Raw genomic sequence first — 16,647 nt, forward strand, 5'->3', positions numbered from 1 at the left:
TGGTGCTCTTTTGGGAAATAGTGGCACCTTTAAAGGGCAGGTCCTAGATGAAAATGGGCCACTGGCTAGGGACAAGGCTAAAAGTCTACAGGCTGCTCCCACTTGCTGCTCTGTCTTTCTTTCCCAGAGTTGAGCAAGAAGCCTCAAGCATCTGCCTCTAGAGGCCAGAGCCATCTGCACAACCATGCCTTCCCATCCACAATGGCCTGCCTTGTCAGACTGTGTCAAAGCAAGTCCATCTTTGTTTATATTGCTTGTTCAGTGTTTGTCATCAATAAAAACAATAACTAATACTTCTAAAAATTACTTCATTTCCACTTTGAAAGTTTCCCAGGATACATTCCCTGGGAGTTTTTCTTTCCATGTTTTTTTGGAGGTCATTTTGCTGTCGTCTAGCTTGTGCGCTCTGACAGTTCCTAGTCTTTATTGAGTCAGTTTTCTATACTCTGATAACTATGCTATTGACAATTTGCCACAAGCACTCAAAGCTGCCATAATAGCACAGAAACAAAGACAGTGAGCAAATCAACAGGGACTAGTGGTTTTTTTTTTTTCAGTCTAGCTTCGTGAAAAGGTGACAGGAAAGCCCTGGTCCGAAGGCCAGATAGTTTGCTGAACTTGGGTGTATGTGTGTTTTTTATAAGTGCTCCACGACTTTCTCTATTACTGTTTCTAAGTCACAAGATGGCAGTGCCCTTAGTACATTTCATAGTCTCTAGCCGCAGTTAACTCTTGTACCTTTCCTTTCGTCTTTTTCTTTACATTTAAGCTTCTCATCTACAAATTCTCTTCTTTTCCATTAATAGATTTTCACCTGTGAGAAGATGTCTTCCTGGCTTTGAATGGTAATTTTGGTCATTATTCATTTACTTTCCTAAATGTTTATTCCTGAAAATGTTGACCTTTGTTCTATTGCTCACAAAATGAATTAAGTATCTGACACTTTCAAGGTTTACTTTGACCTGTTTCTGAGTATAAAAGATCCTTTAGTGAGGCTGGAGAGACGGCTCAGCAGTTAAGAGCACTGTCTGTTCTTCCAAAGGTCCTGAGTTCAAATCCCAGCAACCACATGGTGGCTCACAACCGTTTATAATGAGTTCTAGTGCCCTCTTCTGGCCTGCAGGCCTAATGCAGGCAGAGCATTGTATACATAATAAATAAATCTTTTAAAAAATTTTTTTATTAATTTATTCTTGTTACATCTCAATGTTTATCCCATCCCTTGTATCCTCCCATTCTTCCCTCCCTCCCATTTTCCCATTATTCCCCTCCCCTATGACTGTTCCTGAGGGGAATTACCTCCCCCTGTATATGCTCATAGGGGATCAAGTCTCTTCTTGGCAACCTGCTGTCTTTCCTCTGAGTGCCACCAGGTCTCCCCCTCCAGGGGACATGAAAAAAAAAAAATCCTTTAGGGCCAATTCCCCTCTACTGTTAAAGCTTCTCCTACTTGACCAGGAAATAGTCACTGAAAGCAGGGAGGGAGGGAGGGAGGGAGGAGGGAGGGAGGGAGGGAGGGAGACAGAGAGAGAGAGAGAGAGAGAGAGAGAGAGAGAGAGAGAGAGAGAGAGAGAGAGAGAGAGAGAGAGAGAGAAGGGACGATGGTGTGCTGCACCAAGTCTCATGTACACAAGGGCCACATATTGGTGATATGCCCCGCAGGTAGAGCAGTGGACAATAAGAAAGGCTTCCATATTGTTCTATAGTATGTGTGCCCATGTCCACTGACATGCCAAGTGACAAACGAGCAGAACCTCAGAATGGGCCCGGAACACAGCTGTGGCTGTTTCTGGTCTTCACGGAATTCTGTAGGTGCTGCCAGGCCTCCCCATCCTGACAGAGGGAGGGCTGGCTACCTCAGAGTTTACGTTGATTCACCAGTGGTCCAAAGGCTATATAAAAAAATGCTTGCTGCTGTGCAATAAAAGTAGATCTGCACCTAGGTGCAGGTCTCCGGAGTCTGCTTCCTGGGTTTGTGACTCTGCCTCCCTCACCCCCTCCTGGGTCCTGGGTCCCACATCTAGGCAGACTAGAAATACTCCATCAAACTTACTGTGAGCCTTTACGAATATGTGGTTTGGGAAAGTTCTATTTAACTTGTTATTGTATCTCCTTCTAAGAGTATTGATGATAGTTTTGAAGACTAGGGTAAAATCTTCAATCTGACGTTTGTGGGCACAAGGCCACCACCCGGCTAGCATGAATTAAAAAACAAAAATATCTGTCACTATACACACACACACACACACACATATATATTCCTCAAACACAGATGTCCAGTGCCCACATAACCTAGTCTGGGCTGAGCCATGAACAAGGATTATTCCTAAAAAGCTTTCCAAGTGATGTGTGGTTTTATTTATTTTTGAGACAGGGTCTCTCTGTGCAGCCCTGGAACTCACTCTAGATGAGGCTGGCCTTGAACTCAGAGATTCACCTGCCTTTGTCTCCTGACTGCTGGGATTAAACATGTGACTTTACACCTAGCTTCCAAGTGACTTTAACACGAGTGCAAATGTGCAAACACAACAAAAACCAAAACCCACCATCATTAAGAAAAACCTGCTGATCTAGTGAGTGAAAGCTAGCATTTTCATAACCCCAAATCAATGCAGAGAGGTGTGTATTTTTATGCTGGTGTGTAGCACACAAGGCAAAATATATCTATTGAGAGAAAAACAACTGCAGGCTATAACAGACACTGACAAGAGCTGGCAATACATTTGGCTGACTTCTTAGACTCTATTTTTAATGTTAAACCCACACTGGTTACATAACATTGGGGCTAAAGGTTTTACATAATGACTTCTGAATGCCTGAAACTCCGATTGTTGACTTTATAGAAATGCTGGTTCCATGTCTTGTCTTTGAAAACTACTGTAGGAATTTCTCTGCCTGGGAAAGCTGCAGTTTAAAAAGCTATTTTTTTTTTTTTAAAGCACTGTTTACTTTGAATCTTTTTGGAAAAAAAACCTTTCTGCTCATTTTAAGGTTCATTCATTTCTAAAAAAGGACTCTGTACAAAAATTAACTTAGCCAAAGGAAGCGAGCCCAACAGTGAAGCAGTAGGCAGTTGGGCTCATTTGCTCAGTCTGTGAACAGCTTACTGTTTTCTTTCATTTAGTGTGTCTTCTAATCCCGACTTCCTTGTCACTGCACTTAAGACCTCAGTTATGGATGCCATCTGAGTTAACACAGACAAAACAGTAAACACAAATAAAACATAGATAACTGTTTCCACCTCAGGAATTGTTTCAGAAATCCAAACTCAGTAGAAACAAAAACACTATAGTGAAATACCTAAAGCAGAACTTTTTTTTTTTTTTTTTTTTTTTTTAAAAGATGGTCTCATTTGTCCCAGGCTGGCCCTGAGCTATGTAGCGGAGGATGACCTTGAAATTTTCTGATCCTCTTGCCTCCACCTCCAAAGCACTGAGATTAAAGACGTGGGCTGCGATGACTGGCTTTATGGGTGATGCTTGGAATAAAACCTAGGGATTGTGCATGCTAGGCAAGCACTCAGCCAGATGAACTACAACCCTAGTCCTAGAGTATAGCTTTTTATTTTTTTTTTCCCAAAAAGATTTATTATGTATACAGTGTTCTGCCTGCATGTACACCTGAGAGCCAGAAGAGGGCACCAGATCTCATTACAGATGGTTATGAGGCACCTTGTGGTTGCTGGGAATTGAACTAAGGTCCTTTGGAAGCACAGTTAGTGCTCTCAAACTCTGGGCTATCTCTCCAGCCCAAGTATAGCATTCTTGAGAAAAGATGCTATGTACAAACATACAGTATCATTTTCTTTGAAACACTCCCTTAAAAAGTACTCTACAGTATATATAAACTATACTATGTAATGTACATGCCTTGAACAAAGGAAATGCCAAAAGGGTGACTTCCAGTAATGGGACAAGCTATATCACCCCCCCCCCACAGTGTGCTGGGCACAGAAGAAGCATCAAATCTTCCTAGAAGGGTAACATTAAAGGGGCAGTATGTGAAAAGAAGCATTTTGTAGACAACACCACCATCATAAGAGCACAGTTAAATGAGCAAGGAAAACCATATATTTTTATTTCTCCTGTGCATGTGTGTGGAGTTGTTTCTTTCCCCCGTGTGGACCCTGAAGGTTGGAGTCACGTCCTCAAGCTTGGTGGCAGGCGACTTCTCATTCACATGGACTTCTCAGTGATACTCAAAAGTACAGATTTAAGACTAAGAAATTTTTTCCCTACATGTGATAAGATGAACTGCTTGAAACGTCAGAAGAATTTCTGAACCTCTAAGACACACTAAGAGAGTCTTTGTCTCCACCAAAGGACTGTAATGGCATCTTAAGGCATAGAGTTCTGGCTATTCAAGTGGAAATTGATGCTTGAAGTCAGGATCATTCCTCCAACTGGCTACATAAATGTCAGGACTCAGACTTTTAGACACTCAGTAGAAGGTATATTAAATGGGCTTACAAGATATATATATATGTATTTCCCCCCTCCTTGCATATGTTTTTTCCTTTGGGAAAAATATTCAACTTTTTGCAGTGCATGAAGAGACATCTTTCCAAGGCACAGACTTACCTGTGTAGCTTTAGATTTTGGTTTGCAGTAAAGCCTAACACATGTTCTCTTAAGCAGTTCCATCTGAGCTGACGGTCCTGAACAGAAATAACAATGGTCCTCTGGTCAGCCTTCATGAGACGTCAGCATTTATTTACAGGGAGCATGAGGACACAGGGGAGCCCTTGTCAGTGTGTAAATAAGGCAGCAGTAACAGACTTGAGGGCACAGCAGTCTGGGGCACCCCATATTACATTCAGCTGGCTGGGTTTCTCAATGGGGCTCTCTCTCACTTTTCAAACACATCAAATCTAGCAAGCCATTAATATGCTACATTTCTGATCTTAAAAGAAAGCCCTCAACTTTGGTATTGGCTAGCCAACTAAAATTTGAATAGTCCCAGTATTACTAGAATTTATACTTTCTCATCTGCATTCAATACACATTATTTGACACACATAAAACCTTGGAAATATTTGATAGTCACAGGGAAAACTGGGGGCTTACTGCCTTTGTGGATATTCTAGAAGCACAAATTTTAATCCAAGTGTTGAATGAATTATGAATTATCAGTTTTGGCAGATGCTAAGACTGACACAATCCAGTTTGTGGCTAATGGGACCCAGTGGGACCCAGGCAAGCACCATCAGGACTGGAGGAAGCCCATAGCCCTGCTCACTCACTGGGAGCAGCCTTCCCTCATCGGTAAGGCGTCCTGGCTCTGGACTAGCCTGCTCTCAGTCTTCCTGGTGACTGGAGTCAGGCCAGGGCTGGGAGCAGCAGGATGGAGAGGAGGACTTGGTTTTAGTCACTGCCACAAAAGCTTGGGAAAAAGATAAAAACCTTAAGTCACCAAAGACCATGATTTCCTTACAGTGTTTTCAAAGTAAATATGTGACCGATCTTCAGAACAATAGATGCTCATGGATGTGTTAAAGCTGCCAGGAAGGAGGACATTTGGGACAAGACCTCAGTGCTATATAATCAAGACCCAGGAGGACAGACATGCTTCCAGTCAAAAAAAAACAAAGCGCGCGCGCGCGCGCACGCACACACACACACACACACACACACACACACACTTTCTCTCCCCCCACCTTTTCTCTCTTAGCACCTTCAGGACCAAAAAGGAAAACCAAAAAAGGACAGTGGGGATGGTGGGGTGTGGCATTTTAATATTTTATGAAGCAGAAACTGTGTAAGGCATGTGTCTCAAACAAAGGAAGAAACCCCAAATATACAACTCTAAAAATGTTATCAATGTTTAATGTTTTGAGGATTAAGTAACAAATCAGTTGAAGATTTTCTTTTTTTACTTAAACTAGCTTCATTTCTTCTGAATTTTTCTAAGAGTTAGAAATTTACCATTACACTTACTGGTTTAGAACCATCAGATTTTACTTCTGAAAAATCTAATACCTTTAAAAAATTATAATTTTACTGTTAGCACAAAATTACTTCCTAACGTTTTGTTTTAGAAAACGTTCTGTAGCCAAAGGTAGCCTCTTTTGAATTACAGCTCTGCAAGGCACATACAGGACTCAGCTCCTCTGAGACACACAGGAGTTTAACGTCCGTGACAACTGGAAACACTACAAAGGTAGGTTAAAAACGCTGTCCTACAGCGCCATGCATCTTCCGCAGTTCACGCACCATGCGTGTGGTAACACTCTAAAAGACGCTTATTCTTGAAACTAAGAGCGATGCTGAGCCAGCATGACCAGAAGCCCCGAGACTGGCAGCTGAGGTCACAACAGTCACGGCCTCCATAGAGACAGATCACCTCTACTATTCTCAAAGGCTTGAGTTTAAAAGGGGTACTCAGACCAGAAACAAAGACTTTCATTTTTCTCAAAACAACATATATATTGAGTCTCTAGCGTCGCTTCTTTTTTAATAAAGAATGCTAAGTGAATTATTTTCGTTCAGTAAAACCGAAAATACACCACTTAGATCCCTCTACCTAATTTAATGCAGCTTAATTAGGGACCAGGTACACTCTTTTCCTCTCAACATTTTTGGTCAAGCATGTCCAACCATAAATGCAATGGAAGTTTAAGAGGTAGATTTTTTTTTTCCATGATGCATTTTATCAAGAAAATAAAAACAACCACTGAGTGTGTTTTCTGAAAGTATTCGGGTCTAATGAAAAGAAAAATAAATGATAGATAATGCTATCGGTTACAGCCTGACATTTTAACAGCCATAGGATTGGGTGTTTGTGACCAGATGCATTTTCAATTCTCTCAGGATCAAAATACGAGTCTGCCAACTGTATTGAACCCTCCTCCGCCGCCCCCCCCAGTCGGCCCGCAGCTCCCCGGTGGATCGTTGTCGTCAAATCCATTGGGCCGAAACGAACACGAAGCAGAGGCAGCTTGCAGAGCCCGGGCTCGAGCGTTCAACTCTTGTTCCTAAAGTTAAAAGTAATGTTTATGAAATTCAAAAGCTAAGAACAATGGCTGAGTAAGGCACATCCACAAATCTTCTTAATGCCTCTTAGTCTTTCTTTACCAAGCAAGCATCCTTCATTGCAACTATTTAAAAACACTAACATCAAGCACAGGTCTCTAATCCCAGCACTCCGCAGGCCATCTCTGAGGCCATCCTGGTCAACAGAGAGTTCTAGGACAGCCAGGGCTACACAGAGAAACCCTGTCTCAAAAGAACAAAACAAAACAAAACAAAACCAATGCTGACATGTCTCTTTGCTCACCCCCACTGAAGTACATAAGCACCTTCAGAGCAAACAAGGCAGAGAGGGCAGATTCCTCATGAACTCTAGAGTGGCCCACACTTTCCAACAGAGGGCAGTGAAACTCCTGCAAAACATGCTAACGCACATGGAATGGGATTCTTTACAGCTATAATCTAGTTTGGAAGTGTGTGAGAAACCACTACCAATGCCTGAATTGCTCCCCACTGCTTCCTTAGGTTACTCAGAGAGATGAGGAACACCGAAAACAAATGGTATCAGTGGTATCTATGTGTCAGTGATGGGTCAGGTGCTGCAAACACTGGCGCTCTTATTTTAGAACCCTGTTCCTGGGAAGGTAAACTGGCCTGATGAGTCTCATCTCTGGAAGGCACACGGTAGAACTGACTTCCCCGAACTATTTTTTCCACTTCCACATGTGAACAACATGCATGCACACACACATGTTCATGCAAAAAAAATGTAAACAGTTAAAGAATTGTTCAGCTTTACGAAGAGCAACTGTGAATAGTAGAAGCAGATTCACACTGCAGGGTGTAAGACTGCACCCAAAATCAACAACGAAAAGAATGGCTGCTCATGGTTAAATACCATGTGGTCAGAGGGAGGGAGTGGGTAAGGCAGAACAGGCAGACCCAGACTACACTCCAAGTAGGAGTGGCTGTGGCTGTAACACCTGCTTGCCAGCTCCGTCGTGGAAGCCGTCTGATAAGCATGGTGAACCCTGATAGTCTGTTTACCTCAGAAGGGAGGCTGTCCTGCGCCTTGTAGTGTCGGTTTGATGCTATCCACTTTCCTATTTCAACTTAGCTCTCTGCTCTTCACCCCACTCCAACCGCTAAACACTGTGGTGATTTATAATGTTAAGTGAAACTAGGCCAGGGAGAGATGGCTGCATACATCCTATTCCATTTACCTGGATATTAAAAGCCACCTGAATGAGCATTAATGGTAATCAGTCCAGTTCTAAAATGCTAATTACTTTGTAAAGTGAATTAATTTTTATTGACACTCTAGAACATTGCCATACCCTCTTAAAATCAATCATGAATCATCGTTTGTACACTTTATAATTCAGTACATTTGAAAGCCTTTGAAAATTTTTCCATAAAAATCAGTACTAACGGCTCATTTTTCTCTTTTAGTATTTTATGAGTTCTGTGACTTTCATACATAAAACTTTAAGAAAGTTATCATTTAAGCTCATGAACTTACTTGAACTAGCCAATTACTATTGCTGTAATTTCATCTATAAGTTACTGCAGATCCGTTTTGTGTTTTGGGGGTAGGGTCTCTCCAGCCATCCTCCTGCCTCCGGTCCTTTTGTGCTAGGCTCGCTAGCATGCACTCACTACCATTCCTAGCTGCTGCTGGCTCTTTTCGTGGAAAGTTGGGGAATTTCACACAAAATCAACTTGAAGAAAGACTCTGATTAACATTAAAGGAAACAGTTTCTTGAAAAAAAAGTATATATTCTTGGAAAAATACAGATAAATTCCTCTCCTATGAACCTTTTACTACCCAGCTTTCACTTGGTAAGTGTTCTCCATCCCTTCACACATTCATTTAGCTCTTCATCTGACTCCTCGTAATGTCAATAAACTCTGCTTAAAATATTCACAAAAAGAACCTGCAGGGATTAACATCAAATTTAATTGAGGGGTGCCAGGCACAGTGGCACATGCCTGTAATCCCAGCACTTGGGAGGCAGAGGCAGGTGGATCTCTGTGAGTTCGAGGCCAGCCTGGTCTACAAAGTGAGTCCAGGACAGGCAAGGCTACACAGAGAAACCCTGTCTCAAAACAAAACAAAACAAACAAAAAAAAGTTGTGGGTTGGTGATGTGGTTGTGTGTTTGCTGTCCAAACACGCAGGGTCTGAGTTCAGCAGAACCACACAGAGGTCGAGGACAGAATTGACTCTACAGAGCTGTCCTCGACCTCCACACGCGCACCACCACTCCCCACAACAGATAAACATGGGGGGAAAACAGCAGCTGTTTTCTCTGCAGGTGGAACCGGGCCAGGGCAAGCAGGGCATTTACATGCCACTGACCTTTCTGTTTCTGTATGGCAGGATTCGATAATCTTTTCTAAATAAGTGACATTTTTTGCAGCTACGAACAACTGGGGCAGTTTTGTAGTTAAAAACCAAGTCATCTATATTGCAGATAATTGGCACCTTTCACACTACATTTATGATGAGTTGAAATAAAGACATCCAGACTTAACGTGTCACATTTAAAACTAGAGTGTCGGGTTAACTTCCTCGTGTTTATCCTGTCCAGAAAGCATACTCGTGATTGCAACTCACCTGTAAGTACAGTTTGTTGTCCTTTGTTATAGCATCCATCAGCTCTTTCTGTAGTGGGGGATCGCCACTGACCCAGACGCCACTGGCTGGATTGTCACTGCGTAAGCCATTAGTGCTGCTCTGTTTTTTGTACAAAAGCACGTAAGCTGTGTCTTTTGGAAACCTACTTGTGATTTTCTGGACTGACTGAAATGAAGTGAATGTCACTCTGCTGTCATTAAATAAAAACCACTCTTGGGACATTTCCTTGTTTTCCGAGTCCTGCTCAGTGACTGCGCTGGGGCTCTCCCCCCCCAGCAAGCAGCTCTGGGAGCGCGCTACCGCCAGACTTTCAGACTGGGGGCACATCTGCTGTGAAGACCCTGTACCCGCTATGTTTCTGGCGTACGAATAGTAATGCCCACTTTCAGAGGACACACCGGAGTGCACCACCACAGAGCTTAACAGGTAGGGCACTAATTTGGGGCAGAGGGCTTCTTCAGCCCCAGAAGGTTTTAATTTTTTAGCTAGGTTCTCATTAAGGTCGGTGAAGTCAACGTCTACAGACCAGCTTTCCGACAAGGAAGTGAAGGAAGCAGTTCTTTTCACTGGCAACTCCAACACCAGCGGCAGCGACACATTGTCTAGGATCTTTCTTCTCACGTGGTATTTCTGGTCATACGAGAACCTCAGGAGCGTGAGGATGAGGTACTCAGGCTCCTCCGTGACTTGCATAGTTTTCTCAGCGTTCTGCAGAGAGGCACAGTTTTCACAGTAATACTGGTTGTCACCAGTAAGGATCTCTGGAGCCAAGAAATAGTTTAGTAAGTCAGCTACCGAAGGCGTGCTCTCTCCTCCTGGGTTCTGAGGTACATCTTTACTGATGAGAAGCTCTGCCGATTCACCGGGGACAGAAGTGTTTTCTGCACAGTGAAACTCAACAGGACTGCCCAAGAGTCTCGGGTTGACAACTGAGTCACAGACAAAGGCAGCTGTTGCTGGGTTATAAACGACTGGCTCTTCTTCTTCTGGGTCAGCAACACTGGTTTGCATTAGCCCATCATCGTGTGCACCGGGTAACGAAGCTGGATCTTGGAAAGACAAGTCTTCCACAGAAGGGGAAGGGCAAAAGGCTAGGGAAAGGTCAGTGAAGGCCTCCACTTTCTGTGAGGTACTCCTGCAGTTCAGGCAGCAGACGTGAGTCCGGAGTTTCCCTCCAAACATCTTCTCTATCAGAGTCTTCTCACCCACGTCCCCTGTGCTGGGAGACGCTGTTGTTGGCACGGCTACCTTACCGGTCACATCTTGTAAAGAAGTCCCAGAGCAGCCCAGACCTTCAGGAGGCTTGTGTGAGGCCTCAACTCGCAGGATCTTTTCTTCTTCATGGAGTCTGCAAGAGGGTACGTCAGCACATAGCAAAGGTTAATGTTATTTATATTTTGAGATCTTGGTGGCTTATATAAACATATTAATTTAATCAAGTAAAAAGCTTAAAGTCATTTTTTCCTCCTTTAACCAAAAGCATTAAGAGGCAGAGTCTAGGAAAGCCTTAGAACACTATGTCCACTCTATACAGCCATCTCACCGCAGTCACTCACAGCCTGCTGGACTGTCTCGCATGTATTTCCACGGGCTTGGCATCTCAGTAGCCTAGCACCAAGAAACCAAGACTAGCTGAAAAAAGGAAGGCTGTTCTGGGTGACTAACCTTATTAGTTATTCAGAAGGGAACAGAGGAGAAATATGGAGCTAGAATAGGTTTTATTAATAATTAAGTGGTTAAAAAAAAAAAAAAAAAAAAAAAAAAAAGACACTATGACATACCAAGCCCTTAGAATTACAAACTGGCCTTTAAAGATTTTGGTCTAAGGGCCCCTTAATAGTTATTTAAAACAAAACCCGAATGAGCATTATTGAACCAGAGTCCCTAGCTGGTGGCGCTGTTCTGGAAGGTCATGGGATGTCCAGCCTCACTGGAGTACAGTGCTGAGGGCAGGCTTTGAAGGTTTTACAGCCTGGCCCCATGTTTTGTTCTCTCTCTGCTTCCCAACTGCCAGGCTGGTCTTAAACTCCTGCTGTACTGTCTTCTCTGCCATGACAAACTATATGCTCTCTGGAACTGTGAGTGTATAAATAACATAGTAAAATAAAATTTTCTCCTCTATGTTGATTTTGGCCATGGTTATTTTATCAAGCAATAGAAAAGAAACAAATACACCAACACTACTGATATTTTTTGTCACAGATTAGTTTATAGCATTTTTAAATGAGTGCCATTGCTTTATACTATGGCTTCATAGAAGACGCTGGACACTGTTATCTCTGCTATACTCTTCTTTATTGATACCTGTTGCTTTTTAAAGATGAAATCTGTGAAGAAAACCTGAGCTCCCAAAGATATGGAGTTAAAAGGGAACTCAACTGATTTCTGAGGTTTTGGTGGCTCCTTAGGAACCCTGCTACTATACTTTGATAACAGGTACTCTGAAGTGAAAGCATCCAAAAGAAAAACCAAACAACAACAAGTAACACAGGGTGCCCACAGCTCACAGTAATACAGGCTGTTTTAAAAATCAACCTTGAAAATGTGTTTTAAAGCTAAAAAAAATCACTACTAAGGGGAAGTACTGAAGTACTAGGAGAATAATACACAGTTCAAATGAAGTTTAAAATACTTTGTACCTGTCCAGCAGAAACCTGAGGTACTCAGAGCAGTCTTGCTGTGACCTGGGAGTAAACCACGGAGGTCTGGAAGCCTCAAAGAATATCCGAGGCGCGTACGCTTCCCTCTTGACAGCAGAAAGGAAAATGCAAGAAAGTGACTTGTACAGTAACAGAACCTGCTAAAGATACTTAAAGATTATCCTGCACTCCATTTCCACCCAATGTGCCAGGCACAGGTGCAACTCAGAGGCAGAGACACCTTAACACGACCAACCAATGAATTCTGCATAGAACTGACAGCCAGACCAGCCATGGGAGCTGCTCAGATCAAACAAGCAAGTGGACAGCAGGTGTGATCACAGCAGGACCCAGATGTCCCTAATTCTTGACATACTTACTGTGCCTGGTATTTATCCCTCTGTGACACTCATGTGCTTGAGTCCCTGAATTTGCTGAAAAGCCCAGTGTGAGAATGATGTTAACGAATGAGAACTCTGTGTGTGTGTGTGTGTGTGTGTGTGTGTGTGTGTGTGTGTGTGTGTGTTGTGTTGCGTAGCGCCAGAGCAACAGGAGCCATGCACATCTACTTTGCTGACAATTTCTGTCTGGCCTAAGTCATACATGTACGGAATGAAAGCATGCTGGCTGAGACCCTGATAACATTTCACTCTCTCTCTCTATTGCTCTCTGCTTGCTTCCTTTCCTTTCTATCTTTTTCTACCTTCCTTCTTTTGTTCTTTCTTTCCCTTCCTTCCTCTCTGTCTGTCTTTCTTTCAGAAGCATGACGGCAGTTGATAATGGACTGTAGGGTCACCCAGGCTCAAAGCCCAGGCATTTTCACAAGCACTGCACAGATATATAAGACCTGATTATGATCTGAAAAACCTGGATTCTCTCAATATTTTACGTATCTGTGGCATACGCAGCAGTCAGGTAAAGGCTAGGGCTGCTCTACTGAACTGTGAGGGGAGAAGGGTCAGCATCCTAGTGGTCCAAGCTCAGGAGAAGCTCATTTTCTCTCAGCTGACTGGAAACATGTTTCTATCAGTAAACACTGCTTTTTAGGATGAAGAAAGAAAAGACTTTGCAAGAAGGCTAGAAAAATGTTAATGCTTGGTAACCAAGTATTAGCTTTACTAATAAGAGAAAAAGTCTTTCAACGATGTGAGGAAATCCACCTACCTAAAGTAACCATGCTGTTGCGCTACCCAACAAGGGCTCGATAGTGACAGAACTGTAGTCAGGCTTTCTTGGTAATCCACACCCCAATCCCTGCATTTTGTTTTGTTTTTTATTTGATGCAGGGTCTCACTACATAGCCTTGGCTGTCCTGTAATACACTGTGCAAACCAAGCTGGCTTTGAATTCAAGAGATCTACCTGCCTCTGCTTCTTGAGTGATGGCATTAAAGGCATGTGTTATCTTGCCCAGCAATTTCTTTTCTTTTTGTTGGGGTTTGTCTGTGTAGCCTTGGCTGTCCTGGATTTGCTTGGTAGACCAGGCTGGCCTCAAACTCACAGAGATCCACTGCCTCTGCCTCCTCAAGGGCTGGGATTACAGGCGTGTACCACCATCGCCCGGCTCTTCTTTTCTTAAAAGCATGGAACGCTCCTAAGATGTTCTTTTCTACTAGCTCTGATATAGTAAGTAATGTATACATATCTGCACAGAGGCACATACATGTTTATGTATAAAGTAGATATAGGCTAATAATCTGTAAATCAGTAGAGGACAATAGGAGAGGGGAGAGAGAGGGTTTTGGTTTTGGTTATGGTCTCATACTGCTTTTGTCCCCAGAAATGTGACAGAAATGTGCCATCACAGCTGGCTAAGAGGCAGTGTTCACTTCCCTGGGTCCTGATATGTCAATCTGCTGACATGTTTCTCCAGGCGAGCAGCAGCTCTCTGACTGTATCATCAGGCTAAAGCCATCACTGGCATCACATCCGTGCTTTTAGTCTTTCCATTTCAGACACTGATTTCAGCTCTCACAGCCGCCCTTTCCTGACGATAGGTCACACTGTGAGACAATGCAGTTAGAGCGAACCAGAAAAACAGATTTATGTTCTATGAGTAACACATACAAATGCTATGCATGCCCAAGCCTTAGCTACAAGTTCCTTGGAAGCAGGATCCTCACTTGATTCTCAACACAGACTACACACAGAACCTCTCAATGTGTCTGTTCAATGAATCCACTACATGACCTTTAGCCACTGCAAGTTGCCTGCCCTCAATTAATTTGTGAGTATAAAAGGACACCGCAAAGTTTCAAGTTCTAGAGCTTAAGATAACTGCAATAAAAAGGTACATAAAAGAAAATAGAGAAAAGTCGAGCGGTGGTGGAGCACATCTTTAATCCCAGCACTTAGGAGGCAGAGGCAGGAGGATTGCTGTGAGTTGCAGGACAGCCAGGGCTACAAGGAGAAACCCTGTTTCGAAAAACCAACCAACTAAAACAAGCAGACAAACCAAAACAAAATCCTCCCCACCCGCCAAAGACTCATTAGGACAACATGTAGTTTAAAGAACATGACCATGCAGGTAATATGTACACATTACACACATACTCACTTGTGTGTGCGCCAAAAAAGCAAAAAGATGTTGCAATTTTTTCATTAATGAATTACATCCATTTAGATTTAAAGATAATACTTGTCTTCTGAAACTGAAAAACAACAAAATATCACGTTATATACATGCACATGCACTTATTTTTAAAAAGCTGAAAGGAAACTAATTTAAGAATTGATTAGCCTCCATATTACCTGACTCACAGGATAGCTATTGTCCTAACAAAGTTACTAGGACGCCTGTATCGTAAAAGGGCAGGATGACAAAAAATGGATGGGCTCTTGCTACATAGCCTGGTCTACAAGCTGTCTTATTTCTGTTTTCTGGGTTAGCACATGTAAATTGGCTAAAGTATTAACTTTAACCTATAAAATAAAATTTTAAATTATTTCAGAATAATCAAAACACAACATAAGTCAGGGTGATTTAAAAAGAATAGGAGCATGGCTGCAGAGGTGGCTCAGGGTTAAGAGCATCAGTTTCTCTTCCAAAGGACCTGGGTTGACCTCGCGGCACCCACATGTCACTAACAACCATCTGAGTTCCAGGGGCTCTGATGCCGTCTTGTGGCCTCCACAGCACCAGGCCCCAAAGTGGGGGCACAGACAGACAAGCAGGGAAACCATCAACATAGATAAAATCGAAAAGAAGGCACAGGGAGAAGGCTCAGCTGTTACAGACGTCACTGCTCTTGGACCATCCCGGCACCTATGTCAGGCAGCTCACAGCCATGGTAACTCTAGCTCTAAGGGGTCCTACAGCCTCCACAGGCATCTGAATTCACTTCTCTCTCTCTCTCAAATGAAAAATAAGTCTTAAAAATAAAAGGAGTGCGCTGTAAGCCAGGTCTGGTGGCATATACTGTAATCCAGCACTCAGGAAGCAGAGGCAAAATTTGAGTGTGAGGCCAGTCTAGGATTTAGATTGAGTTACGAGCCAACACTGGAGGGGAGGGAGGGAGCGGGGTGAGGGGGGGCAAAATATGAATTTGCTCAAATAAAAAGAAAGAAAGAAAGGAAGGAAGGGGGAAAAAAAAAACAGGGACAAACTATCCCCTTGAAAAGTAGTACTGGGGTGGGGGGGTGGGGGGTGGGAGAAACACTTAAAACTAAAAAAAAAAATTTTTTTTGTTTTGGATGAATCTAAAATCTAGACGATACAAAAATTAAGGATGTGGCCGGGTGGTGGTGGTGCACACCTTTAATCCCAGCACTCGGGAGGCAGAGGCAGGCGGATCGCTGTGAGTTTGAGGTCAGCCTGGTTTACAAAGTGAGTCCAGGACAGCCAAGGCTACACAGACAGACCCTGTCTTGAAAAAACAAAACGGAAACAAAAACAACAACAAAATTAAAGATGTGATTACATAAAACAAAACTATATAAATGAAACACTATACATTTGAATTACATAACTGGGAGAAAGTAAGTACCACAAGATTATTATACAAAGTGTATATAAATAGACATGAAAAACAAAACGCCCAAAGAAAGACACACAAAAAAATCATAGCTCATGTACTTCATTCTGCTGAGTAAAGGGGAAAATTCTACAGTGGTCAGCAATGCTCAGACAAAAACACAGCGACTGCCTGCGTGCAGGGTGTGCATCTGTGGGCCCTCACACTCAGGGTGTCCATCTGTGGGCCCTCACACTCAGGGTGTCCATCTGTGGGCCCTCACACTCAGGGTGTGCATCTGTGGGCCCTCACACTCGGGGTGTGCATCTGTGGGCCATCATACTCGGGGTGTGCATCTGTGGGCCCTCACACTCGGGGTGTGCATCTGTGGGCCCTCACACTCGGGGTGTGCATCTGTGGGCCCTCACACTCGGGGTGTGCATCTGTG

The 16,647-nt window shown here is 43.1% G+C and overlaps 1 protein-coding gene across 1 annotated transcript in view; it reads right to left on the reverse strand.

The window, feature by feature from the left end:
* Nucleotides 1-6,445: 6,445 nt before the first annotated feature.
* Nucleotides 6,446-16,647, reverse strand: part of Usp38 (ubiquitin specific peptidase 38) — a 31,769-nt gene continuing 21,567 nt past the window's right edge. The window contains exons 7-10 of the mRNA XM_051169109.1: nt 14,804-14,897; nt 12,248-12,354; nt 9,588-10,956; nt 6,446-6,973 (exon numbers count right to left, since the gene is read on the reverse strand). Coding sequence (XP_051025066.1) covers nt 6,812-6,973; nt 9,588-10,956; nt 12,248-12,354; nt 14,804-14,897 — 1,732 coding nt within the window. The 3' untranslated portion in view covers nt 6,446-6,811. The remainder of the gene's footprint in view (nt 6,974-9,587; nt 10,957-12,247; nt 12,355-14,803; nt 14,898-16,647) is intronic.

Source organism: Acomys russatus, chromosome 26 (assembly GCF_903995435.1).
Source record: "Acomys russatus chromosome 26, mAcoRus1.1, whole genome shotgun sequence".
Lineage (NCBI taxonomy): Eukaryota > Metazoa > Chordata > Mammalia > Rodentia > Muridae > Acomys > Acomys russatus.